This window comes from Clarias gariepinus, chromosome 8, assembly GCF_024256425.1.
Source record: "Clarias gariepinus isolate MV-2021 ecotype Netherlands chromosome 8, CGAR_prim_01v2, whole genome shotgun sequence".
NCBI classification, from domain to species: domain Eukaryota; kingdom Metazoa; phylum Chordata; class Actinopteri; order Siluriformes; family Clariidae; genus Clarias; species Clarias gariepinus.
This window is the reverse complement of record NC_071107.1, coordinates 24321118-24334704: the sequence shown is the minus strand read 5'-3', so window position 1 is coordinate 24334704 and position 13587 is coordinate 24321118. Positions and strand designations below refer to the sequence as shown.

The following is a 13587-nucleotide window of genomic DNA, read 5'->3' as shown; positions in this document are numbered from 1 at the left end:
GTGAGAAAGTATTGTATACTAGCTGTGTGCATTATAGCTTATTATCATGTATCATACAACAGTTAGTTGTGACCAAGTAGTCTGATTCCACAGGTGGTGATCTAGAGCATAACAGCACTGGGATGTTTAACTATATGTATCATACAGCGTCATAGGTGTTTTAACAGATGTTAACTTTTGGTTGGCAGCATGGGTAAAAGTAGACTGGTACTGTTCTCCATTTTAATGAGTAATCATTTCCAACTCATTTCGGTTTGCCTCTGAATTGTCCGTTTTGTTCTGTTCATGGCTAACGTGAGCTACAAAGCTAACTAGCTTCTAACTTCAGGCTGAACCCCAAATCCATTTCAAACCTCTGATCAAGAGCACTACATGCTGTGTGAAACAGGGGAGTATAAACCCTAGCACACTAGCTTTTTATTTTACACTATTTGGGATTTAACTCTTGAACCCTAGAAGTTATTCCAATATTTTAAAGTGGAATAAATAGAAATATAAGGTAAATCTTGTTAGTTTCTGTTCACCACCTCCATGGTTTATTCTTCTCAGCGTTAGACTACATAGGAAAGGTAAGGAGGTAAAACTACTTTCATCGTTAATTACATTAACTGTCTTTAACCAACTGTCGGTCAGCAGCTCAACACTAGTTCTGCCAGTTATGGAACAATATCTGTTGGATAATAAAATAATTGGTTAAGTAAGGAAACAAATCATAATCTGTTGATAATAAATGGTGTGTGTGAAACTGTTGTACAAAAGCAATATCATACTCTAGGTCATGCTATTGTACTGAATACCAGCACAGCTGTGATGTGATGTGATGAAGATATCACAACAATGCTAATACGTGTGCTCGTGTGAAATTGCTTAATTGTAGTGCATTATACCATATCATATGGTTAGCTCTCTTCACCATCAATGCCACTTTCAAAAACAAATCATAATGCTTGAGTCTAAAATGGCTAGTCCATGCGATGGAGTTGAGAACTAACTCAAATGATTTTTTTTTCCGCACTTGCTTAAAAGGGGGAAAGGTAGTAGTGGATTTTAAGATTTTGTACTATTACTTAGTTCGATAAACTTATACAGCTCAATTGCAATTAATTTGAAATCCAGAGCAGCATAAATAGATCAGCAGAACTTACGTCCCTATAATTCATGGCTCACCAGTTTACATGTTTTTTAAAAATACAAGAACACACTGTCTGTAATCGATACATCTTAATGCTAAGAATAAAAGCAGTAGTAGCTGGGTCTGATGGGAAAGGCTCAGTAACCCACTTGTGAACATCCACCCCTGACAACAACCCACTCGTCACACAGCTGCATACTGTATGTGCTGCTACTACAGGAAAGTGTTACCATGAGTGGTGGGCTTTGTTAGATGGAGAACAAAGAATGAGAGCAATATAATGAGTGATTAGACAGCTTTCACTTTTCATATCGCTTCAGGGAATATGTTGTATTTCTGAACAATGGAAATTTTTTGCATTAAAAAGTTTGGACACACCCTCTTCAGTGGTCATTGCTGAATTTTATTTCTATCTACATTGTAAAGCATGAGCATGAGATGTATCTGCTACTTTTTGCTCTGTAAAGCATTCATAACGGCCCTAATTTGAGATGTGACGTTTAAGGTTGCTAACTCTAAAAGAACTTCCCTGCAGCAGAGGTAAGTATTGTACATTGACCCTGTGGAGCTCCCGACGAACAGTTTTGGTGGAAACAGGAGAGTTGAGGTGCACATTTAATTCTGAAGTGAATTGGGCAGCTGTGGTTTTACATCCCTTTCAGACAGCTTCCTCTTGCGTCCACAGTTACTTCTGTTGGATGTGGTTCGTCTGCCTTGGTGGTATGCTGACATTACCCTGGATACCATGGCTCTTGATACATCACAGATGCGCCAGCGAGATGCACACCAACAATTTGTTCTGTTTTGAACTTTGATATATCACCCATACAGTTGTGTGCATTGCAATATTTTAGGCAAAACTGTGCTATTTCTCTGCCAAATAAACCTTCACTCACTACACATTCCACCAGTAAGAGCAATCAATGAAGATTGGCCACCAGGCTGGTCAAATTACCCATGAAAACTCCAACGCTAAATTGGCCAGTGTTTCAGTTTCATTGTCAAACCCCTGTAGAAAATAAATCCAAACTTTTGACTGGTACTGTATGTATAATTGTAGTACATCTACACCACAGCACTACTGCATCCTTAAACCTGACTGGTTAGGACATTAATGAACTCCTAAAATGATGTAAGCGTTAACAAAACATTAAAAAATATACTTAATTCTTTTATCCATCATGTTGAATAGAAGGTGTTTTTGGTGTTTTTTTCCACCCATTGTTAAAATTAGAAACTATTCCTTCCTTAACCTTCACACCATACAGTACCTTGTACAGCAGCCCTGGAAATGTTCCAACCCCCAGAGTGTCCGGCTCACTGAAAATCTAAACATTTTTTATTCCTCTCAACCAGGAGGTACACAGTGTTCCCAAAGATGTGCGCGCACACAATCCTAAAGCTGTTTATAAGAGGTTTAAAGGTCACCACAGATGCTGGTAGAACATGTTCTTATAACATTTTGCCCGTTTTTACATTTGGACAATGTAAGATGCACAAACAAGAGTGCATTTTTCCAACCTTGGAATGTGATGTGACGGAGTTGAACAAAAAGGACAAGAAAAAGAGGACGATGTGTTACTTAAACAACAAGGCTAGGATCAACATAGACGTAGGTAAAATGGTGCAGAAATAATTATGACAAAATAACTTTAGAATTAGAAAATAGAATTCTGTCTAAATACCTGTTGGAAGTCTGACGAAAGGAACCACATTTGGCTTTACAGTAAATGTAGAGTATGTATGTGTAAGCTGTGATGATGAAAAATACCCAATTTTAATTCAAAACAGATAAAAAAAAAAAAATTCCTATATATTGAGCAGTGTGATATTTCTGGAATTTTAGTCTAAAGCTGCCATGTGTGTGATTTTTCTTTTTTACGGACTACGTAAGCATGCAGATCTAGAGCGATTATGCCATATTTTGCATAATATACAGTATAATTAATAATAGAAATAGGCCTAGGTAGTATTTAAACTGGCATGCCGGCAGACTCTTAAACTGAACTTAAAACAAAATGAAGTACTGCCCAACAAAATCAAAATGCAAAATGAGAAATACATTTAGTTCAATTGACTAGGAACAATGTTCACCTGCGCGTTTTAAAAAAAATTCAATTAAAAAAAGATGGGTGGCGGGGGAAGAGGTTAAAGCCTATGTAAATATTATGGTATGTGACCTGCAACATGTCTTCTTGACATTACTTAATAAAAATATACCCAGAAATCTTATCCTGTCCGTATTTAAATCTCATATTGCATAAAACAGTTTCTAAATTTGATGTGCATGGTGTTTTCTGACACATGTGCAACTTATTCTGAAATTGCTACTTCAATAAGCTGCCAAATGCATTTGGAGAAAAAGTGCTAATGTCCTGTTTCGCAATAATAAAATTATTCCAACTGGTTAATGTCCATCTGATCAAATTGAGTAGAGAGGACTGCCAGGAGAAATAGTCACGCTTTTTTGGTGTCTCAGCTACAGATGGCTGCGGCCTCTTCGGAATTCATATTAATCTTCTCATGATAAAGTGAATGCTTGTCTGTTAAAAAGATGATGCAATCTATTTTTGGGATTATTTTGAAACTGCTTTCTCCTTCTATAAGACATGTATAACGCAGAACTCCTGCATATACACTCCTGACGTACAAAAGGCTTGAGCCATCTCTTCATATTTTGCCCCTGAATGAGACTTTTATATTTTGTTGATGTAGGCTTAAGCAATAGCTCTCCGGGCCTTCTGAAGGACCTTTTGACTTTAATTTTCAGTCCAGTCCCTGTATCTGATCAGTCTTAGATGAAAGTGTTTCGTCTGTTAAGCCACACAGTGACCTATGAATCGTTCAAGCATAAAAAAAAAAATGAACTCAAGGTATTAACCAGTGAGCAACAGGTGCAGATGACTGATGAGGCCGGTGATTAGTATGCAAGTTATGCTAAATGCTAAGTGGTTGGAACAGACGAGAGGGGATGTGAGGCTGCTGCTTAGGTTGTTATATAGACAACCAAACAGCCTGTCGCAGGAAATAATTTGTTCCCTTCTCCTTCATATAATTAAATACGAAGAATTGAGGGGCGGCTTAAAAACGTTTACTCAGTACTGTTTATGTATATATGTGAAAGCATGTATAAAGGAATTTTTAAAAGAAGCCCTAGTAGTCAAACCTGATTATGAAGGGTCTAAATGCGGCCAGGCCGAGAGGGGAGGACGATCCGTCCATAGGTGACGGGTAGAGGCGTCCCAACACCAGCAGCAGCAAAAACAGACTGGGGTGCAGCTTCACGGTTCCTGCATCACTGTGACAGACAGAGAAACAGAGAGCACATTTTGAACAACGGGCCTGTCTGAAACGAGTGCAGGAGTCCTCAGTGTTTACAGAAAGCGATCTATTTTCATCTTTGAGTTAAAAGGCACGGCGCAGCCCCGATCCGGAGCTGAGGCAGGCCAAATGTAGTCAGGCGCCGAAGCAGGCCCTCTCGCTAAGTTCTCCTCTCATTTCCATCTCTGGCTCTCTCACATTCATCTCACTCCTTCTCTCAGTCTCTCAAGAGGAGACGCGTGCCAGAGTAAACAGTTGAAAGTGCTGGCGATGTCATACTGGAATAATCACATCATTTAAACACAAACACGCACACTTCATCTCGCATCGTTTCATCTCCACCCCCTGCCCCATCCACATCCATATCCACATCCTCCCTTATCTTTCTCACCACACACACACATACAAAGTAATCCATCAAACTCTCAGTGATGACAAAAAAGAAAAAAACTCTAGAAGCCAAGGTTTTTCCACAGTCTCTGGGTCTAGTATACATTTACAGTAGGTAGAACTACAAATGGCTTTGTTTCCATTCGGAGCAGATAAGCTGATAATGTAATGCATTGAGATCCGATGGAGAAACAGTAGCCAAGATCTACACATATATGAAAGAAAAAATATGATTGTGCATTAGCAGGAATCTGGAAATAGACATGTACAAAATATACAGAAAAAAAAAAGTTTTCATATTTATGTTCCTCAGCTTCATCATAAGCATATGCTTGGAAATGCAGTCATTAGTGATATTTCAATAACAGATAAAAAAAAAAATCAATACAATTAGAAAAAAGCATGCATGTTGCACTCTGAGTCTGTGAGTCTGTAAGTAGTTTCCCTTTCCTTCAAAGAAAAGTAGAATCTTGAAGTAAGATTAGTCCAAGTGTAAAGAAAAAAAAAAAAAGGAATCAATATCAATCAACAGAAAATGTCTGTGCTGGTTTTGCCCACAATTTCACCACAACTATCCCATCCCATAAGCACCCTCTCTGCCTCCATCAACATCAAGCAGTTTTGGAACCCTAATAACATTTTCAAGCCTTTTTTTTAACTTTCCATGCTTTTTTTTTTTAAATATGCACTGCGATTCAGCGGGGTTATTAAATAAAAATATGATTAAGTGCGCCTGGTTTGCTAGGAGAAAGACGGCTCAATCTGGACCGTGAGAAAGTGTCATCGTGCATTCGGCAAGAGCCAGACAGCGAATAGGTTCATATTACGAAAACCTCGACCCGAGGTCTTGTTTTGCAACGCGAGTTTGGAAAACGCTCGTCTTGAAATGAAATGGTGGGATTACAGATAAGAGTGCGACGGCTTTTCAGAGCTGGGGAAGCGAAACCGGAGGGTGGTCTGGATCCAAAATGGCCTCTGCTCCCACATGCAGCCTTCTTATCAAAGCCATCTGAAGTAGGAAGCAGTCCATCAGTGTTTAATAGGACTAAAGAGGCTCGATATAAATGGGTAAATGAGCTTAAATTAAAAAGCCCCTGAGAAAACAGAAGTGGTAAGTGAAAGAATACGACCAACTGTTCGTCTCTGGGTCGTTTTTTTCTCCTTGACTTAAGTGAGGGTGCAAAAAAGAAAAGTGCCTGCATCAAAACAAACACAGCACACACACACTGTACATACCTGTCAACTGAACTTGCAGCTTCTTCAAGCTGGCTGAGAAGAAAAGGATACAGAGTGGGAAAACGAGTAAAAAACTCCCAGCCAGTCATCCTGAAAGAGATGACAGAAAAGGAGGCTGTTAATTCAAGGAAATTCCAAAGCACAAAGGAAACATAATAAAATAAATAAAATAAAAATAAGCACAGTGATAATGGGAAAATCATTTAAACAATTCTCCACCAAGATTCACCCCAGGCCTAAACAGGAGGCAACACACAGAAATGTCATTATTAATGCATTACTAGGTGGTTGTTCGGCATCCTTAAAAAAAAAGCCACAGTTAGTCCAAAATGTAGCCGCCAGGGTTCTCACTACTGTAGATCAAGAAAATATAATCGTATTATCATCCCTGCCCTGGCTACCTGTTCAGTATAGAATTAATTACAAAATGGTATTACTTACATACAAGGCTTTAAATGGTTTCTGATACGCTACAATCCACCACGTTCCTTAAGATCACAAAACTCCAGACTTCTGGTAGTTCCCAGAATATCAAAATCTACAAAAGGGGGTAGGGCGTTTTAATATTTAGCTCCAAAGCTTTGGAATAGCCTTTCAGACAGTGTTCGGGGCTCAGACCCAGTTTAAAAGTGGACTCCTTAATTTGGCATACGCGTAACTCATCGCATAACCTCATACTCCAGTACACCTATCCTGAATGGCAACTACGCTAATTCTCTCCACCTGTTCTTTATTTTTCTACCCATCCCGAGGCATCTGGAGATTGTGCCAGCTTTAATAGACAAAGGCCAAACCCTGAGAGAATCCTGAGGCATCCAGAGAAGGACCAGCTCCAGCTGGATTCTGCTTCATTAGGGTTTGGATCTACACATGCTGCTTCTGTGCTTTCAGTGATCCAGACTCCATCTGCCCTTTGCACCTACTTACTCATCCCAGTGCTAAACTAGACGTCATGTTAATTTAAATCACTTTTGTTATATTAAACTTTCAGCTGCATAACACACATGATGCTATTTAATTTCTATCCGTTATCACCCCATTGAGGATGGGTTCCCTGATTGAGTCTGATTCCTCTCATGGTTTCTCACTATTGCCATCTCAGGGAGTTTTTCCTTGCCACTGTCACAATCACCCATGGCTTTCTCATCAGTGACAATCTCATTATTATCTAGACACATTTTTCTCACACATACACACTTCCATGAATTTTCTTTTCAATTTTTTTTTAAGCTGCTTTGAGACAATGACCATTGTTAAAAGCACTATATAATTAAAAATGAATTGAACTAAATAAGAAAAGGAGGTGCGCTTGTTTGTGTTTCTGTCTGTGTATGTAAGTATGCATGTATATGTCTGTTTTTTTTTGTGCAAGTAACTGTTAGAGGTCTGGTTTGTAAACCACTTCCTAAAGGCAGATCTCTTTACAGCTCTATAAAGCTCTCATTAGACTGCTTCGCTTGTGATGGCGCGCTGCAGGAACACACGGCGAGGCTTTAAACGCTGCTTTATTCCTAGAGCGGCCCTGGGAATCTGGTTAGGGACCGCAGGCAAAGCCCCGTGCAATGCATGATTGTCTGAGACATGTGTAAACTTCCTGCTTTTAACTGAACACGCTTTGAGGAACAAGCTGAAGTGAAACTGGTGCAATTAATTCTTTTTTTTTTTTTTCACATCCGGAATAGGGTAGGCCTCAACAGCAGGGCCAGTTTTAGCACTACGCAGACTTTAAGACTGAACTCAACATCTTTAGCTCTGATGAATTTTTCTAGAAAGAAAGCCACACACTTGCATAAACACATACACATACCACATCCTATGGTAGAAGCATATATACATGGTCTGAGCCAGGATAAGTGCAGGGTAACCAAGAGGGTTTACCCATTTTGAATTCCATAATCATGTTGAATATACACACACTCAAAACACACACTGCCACCAAAAGGCACTGATGTGAACCTGGACAAACCTGACGATTCTTTATGGGGTTTTTTGGACATTGTGAAACAGCTTGGCAGAGCCATTATGTGTGAAATACGTGGCCATGTCTCATAAGCTTGACTCAAACATACTGTTAACACGAGACGTTTTGAAAACTAACCTTTACTTGCGAGACTCACACACACTTGACCCCGCAAACAAGATTCAACCCGTTTCCGCTTGAACACGTACCAAGGATGGCATAACTGTTCACACTTCACACCCCTGACACTTCGCCCACGCTCCCCTTAACATGCTTGTGTGAACAGAAAACACACCAACAAAAACAAAAAAAGCTTCTGGTTACAACGAGTACCACACATCACACGTAGGCTTGGGATATTTGCTTCTGTCGCGAATTTGTTTACGGAGTAAACTGTACATTAGTACTGTGTATTTAGAGAGAACAGGCTGTCTACAAACAACACACTGCTGTTGTTCTGCTGCAGCTACCAACCTGTACTTAGAGTAGGAAGTATGAGGGTAAGGAGAAAAAAAAAAGTATAATCATAAACAAATGTGTGAGCATGCTTTGCATGGCTCATTAGGTTAGAATCCAGGTTTTCAAGACACTGTACAGGTTCCAGTCTCGGGTTAACGGTCGGAGGTTCACCAGTTCAAACGAGTTAAAAATAATAATGCTAAGCGGCGTAATGACTAATCTACATGTTGCAAAACTGCCTCAAATTTTACTGTGTGTGCAGAGTGCAGGTTTTCAGCAGGTTTATTGACAGGATTTAAACTGGTACTTGTGATAATATACCGTACATCTTCACACCACCCAGTTATGCAACAGTTACGCAGTGAGCTCAGTCACGTCCAGCGTTTCTTTGAAGTCTGCACAAATGCTTCACGTTTAAAGAAAATGATTCGTCCTGCAGCTGCTGTGGTTGTGATTTCAAAGGCGCACGAAGTGGTACGAAAGCAGCGCCTTTCCCTTATCCTGTCTGAAACATCTGACTCGACATCAAGTGTCAAAACAACCGCCGAAGTAACGATAAAACGCATCCTGCATGTGACTTAATGATGAATTAGGAACAGAGAAGTAGATAAACAAACAACAAAGACACAGTGATACAGCAGGTATTCCTGCGCTCACACAGCTCCAGGATTTAGGTTAATATCAGTTTTGCATGTTCTCTGTTTACACTTCAGTTTGAACTTTTACTTCTTGGGGAAGAAAAAAAAAAAATAATAATAATAATAAAAATAAACGCAGCTATGTGTATTCCAGGGTGTATTCCCAATTTATGCACAGCAATCCCGGGACAGCTGCGAATCCACTCTGATCTAGATAAAGCGATAACTGAAGATGAATACAATTTTTTTTAATGAGATGACGTCTATTGTTATGTTACAGAAAAGACAAGGCTGTATCATTTTTAAGTATGAAAACATTCTCTAATGAAGATACGAGTTTCCTGGTATAATAAACTCTTTAATCATGAATTCCAAGTGCTTTAGAAATCCACATAAACAAACATGAGCTACAGTTGAGCTCCATGTGATGATTTTAGCTTGTTCTAGAGAGGTATAATATACAACACTTTATGTGCTCACACACACACTAATGCTGTGACGAACACAACAATAATAAACAAATGCAACCAAAAGCTCTGTTTCCTGTTAGTGGTATTTAAGAGCCTCTTGGCAGTGCTGTTATCGCATGATCAGTTTATCATGTGTATGTAAAAGAGAGAGAGAGAATTAGGGTTACTTGTGGTCCAGTTTCATGTGCCTGGATCTTGGTGTTTAAGACTGCTTCCCTCCAACAGTTCATTACCCTCTGCTCCTGGGTTAGGATGCAGTTGCTCCATTAAATGCATTATGGGGCTCTCTCTCTCTCTCTCACACACACACACACACACACACACACACACACACACACACACACACACACAGCAACTGAAAAGCACAAACAGGAAGTTATCCCTGGACTTGACAAAAACACCGATCTAATCCTGAAAATACAAAAACATTCACATTACAAACGTTTGTCTTACTCTCCTTCGGAGAATTATCATTACAGCTGATTAATGATGTGCCGCCACATTAATTTAACCACAACTGAATACACTTTTTTTATTTAGATACGAGGGCCGTTCAAGTCAAACCGTTATGAGATTAAAAACTACATTTATTTCTCTATATAATTCCCTGCTACACTAATGCACTTATCCCAGTGTTTTACTAGTACTTGGACATCATCCAGGTAGAAAGTTTTCGCAGTAAGCTGGAAGCATAATTGGATTGTGTGTACAGTTCCCACAGACAGATGCGTCTCTTCCAAAAGTTGGCGACAAGTTATTTGTTGATTTTTAGGGATCAGGCGTTCCACTCGTTGAGTGTTCATGAGAACGACTGCAGTGGGCTCCGAGCCACCTCAGCCACAATCCTCACTCACTGATGTACAACCACCTTTAAAATATTTGACCCATTCAAATGTTTTACTGCAGATCAGAGTCTCACCGTACTGTGCTTGAAGTCTTATGTAAAAGTCAGTCAGTTTTACATCTTTATTCATGAGAAATTTCATCACGAGCCCCTGTTTAACTTGACCATCCCTCACATCTAAAAGCTATAGTATTTGTGAGGGAAGCACTTTTTCCCCCTTATGTGGCTCAGCCAAATGTCTCCACAAGGGATCAATGGGTTCCTGCCAAGATATAAAAACATGCCCACATGCATATGACAATGACATAAATTAAACTTTAGGAAAGAGGAACAAAAAATAGCTAAACAAACCACAAATTAGTCAAAGATAGGATCAAGATGCAAATCGTACTAAAAGAGAAGCACATTGTGCGTTGCCAAAGCCAGTAAAGCAGCTTTGGGCTTTACCGTGGGAGCAACACAGATCTAAACCAGCCTGTCTGTGCTCTGCTGTCATCTGATATAGAGCTGCACTTTATTGACATTTAGTAGTTACTTTTACTAGCTATGCAATATCCAGAGCCTCTGTATTGGTTTTGGATTTTAACTGCTTTAACAAAAATCATCCAAACCAACCTATACGCCTTTCTGACTGACACTGAATCTGTGCCCCAAATCAAGTGACCTTCTGTACCAGAGCCAGGGCTCAGGGGTCAAAGTAGCAGCACAAGCTCCACAGTTTGACCAGAGACCTTCTAAAGAGAGAGAGAGAGAGAGAGAGAGAGAGAGAGAGAGAGAGAGAGAGTGTGTGTAAGGAGGACGAACCTTGTTAACATTCCCTCTGCTGCACAGAGAGATGAAGGGAAAGACAAATGATCTGATCTAATGTGCATCTGTGAATGTGTGTGTCTCTAGCTCCCATCTCGTTATTCCTTGTAAAAAGTTGTTATCTTACACAAGCCTAAGATCTGACAGGGAGAGGAAAGTGGAGCAAGAACGGAAAAGGCAAAGAATGTGGAAGGGAGGGGAAAATGTGAGCGAGCACCAACATGTGCGTGTATATATGCTCAGAGATAAAGGCAACACAGAGGTGGAGGGTACTATCCAGATTGTTTGACGAGGCAGACCAGTGCCTTACACCGTGGCCTAGAGAGTACACCGATATTGGCTGAGGCAAGTGATGTACAGGCCTACAGCGCCCCCTGTTGGTTAAACTTTAAAAAGCTACATTTACATTACCAGTTTGGTGAGACCAAGCTCTAGTTTTCTGTCTTCCTGCCGGATCCTGATCTGACTGAAGGATGGAGGGGGTAAAAAAAAAAAAAAAAAGTCAAACTGGAATTCAAGTGGCACATGAGCATGGCCAAAAGCACATGGTCACTTGACCTTCACATCCATATGCTGGTCATGCTCAAACTGCTCCAGTGAAAGTGCACAGTTGTGTAGAATGTATTTGTATCCTGCCGCTTTAAGATTTCCCTGCTCTGCCGCGGTTTGGTGTGAACTAATGTGGCCAGTACAGATCAATTCATTTGGGACGAAATGAAATGCTGTGTATGCCAGGCCTCCTCGCCCTACTTCAGTACATGATGTTCATAATGATCTTGTGGCTGAATGAGTACAAAGACCCAAAGCCAAGCTGCAAAATCTGTGAAAAAGCTGTGGTAGTAATGAAAAAGTGACCAAATTATGATGTTGATTTATTGAATTATGATGTTCAACAAGCACACACAAAGGCAAACAAATATTTGTATAAAGGCCATATAGCAAATCACTGTCAAATTCAATATATTTTTTAATTGATTCTGTGAAGCTGCTTTGTTTAAGGTGCTGTATAAATAAAACTGAACTGAAATTCATCGGGTGCAGCTCAGCAAAGAACAACAGATGACAGCAATAGAAATGATTATATTTGTGGCAAATCTGGAAGGAGTCTACCAAAACCCACTAGTGTGTTTAAAACAGCTGCTCAATAAATGACAAAGTATAGCCACAAACAAAAATGGGCGCGCAGCCAAAAAAAACAAAAAAAAACGGACACCTATTATGCACAACTCACTTTTTTTGTCATGTTTAGACAAGATCGGTCTGCAGCGTGCATGCCCAAAATAAAAAACACTTCCCCTGCATTTTTTTAACCATGTTTAAACATAAAAGTTAGATATCCCCCCTGTTGTGACATCATATAAGACAATACCGTCCCCCGGCTTGATGCTCAGCTCCGCTGTTTTTGGTGAGGCGTGGCTCAGCGGTAGCTCATATACTGTACACGAACCCAGAAAATGTGCATTTGGAAGAGACGTGAAACAGAGCGAGTTTGTGGTACAGTATGACCAAACAAATGCATAATCCGTGCAGTATTGGAGCAGGGAGATTAACTTTAGTGGACCAATGACACTTATTTTAACTTGTTAAAGGAATATTAAAATATGGGACCTTTAAGATTAGTTTCAAGGAAGCAAAAATTTGAATCAGAATCATTTAGCGTGCTCATTTTCATTCATGTAGAAATACTCTGGGAATCCTGCTCATTTCCAGAATAGTCTCCTTATCCGTGTGTACACACAGGGAATTTTGGAGGACATGCACATTCCCACTTAAGACAGATATGAGGCTCTTTGCAGACAGATTCAAGATAAATAATCAGAAATGTGCAGTCAAGCTGTAATGTTAACGCAGGTTAATGTATAGTCAGCACTGTCATCATGTACATCTCATGATCACGTCATCATGACAAAGGACAAACTTAATGTGTGTCATACTTATTCTTTTTGGAGTGCTCATCCTTCCCTCGCTTCACACCAAAGATCCGCGTAATCAGAGTACTGAAGAGGAGAGTGGAGGAGTTCCTTATCTTTAAAAGAAAAAAAAAAAAGAGAGTGTTATCATATATTCAGATATTGCTATGCACAGTTTTAGGTTTCACCAGTGGTTTACATTATTTGGTGCAAAATTTAGTCATGCCAATAAAGTGCTTTAAAGTTAAACGGAGAGAGAAAGCGATACAGCGAGGGAGGGAGCTGTAGCAGGGGTGAAACAGAGGTGACCTAGATAAAGCTCCCCACCCCCCTCCTCACTGCTTTAACTTGAAATCACTCTGCCATGCAATCCGTGTCAGAACCCATGACTCTGATGGTTTACACATCTATAGTCTAAGC

At 39.9% G+C, this 13587-nt stretch overlaps 1 protein-coding gene across 2 annotated transcripts in view; it reads right to left on the bottom strand.

Annotated features, from left to right (window-relative positions):
* Positions 1 to 13587, bottom strand: part of thada (THADA armadillo repeat containing) — a 147606-nt gene that overhangs the window by 52771 nt on the left and 81248 nt on the right. For both annotated transcript variants that reach the window (XM_053502003.1, XM_053502004.1), the window contains exons 26-28: positions 13192 to 13283; positions 6080 to 6169; positions 4299 to 4430 (exon numbers count right to left, since the gene is read on the bottom strand). In XM_053502003.1, the coding sequence (XP_053357978.1) occupies positions 4299 to 4430; positions 6080 to 6169; positions 13192 to 13283 (314 nt within the window). The remainder of the gene's footprint in view (positions 1 to 4298; positions 4431 to 6079; positions 6170 to 13191; positions 13284 to 13587) is intronic.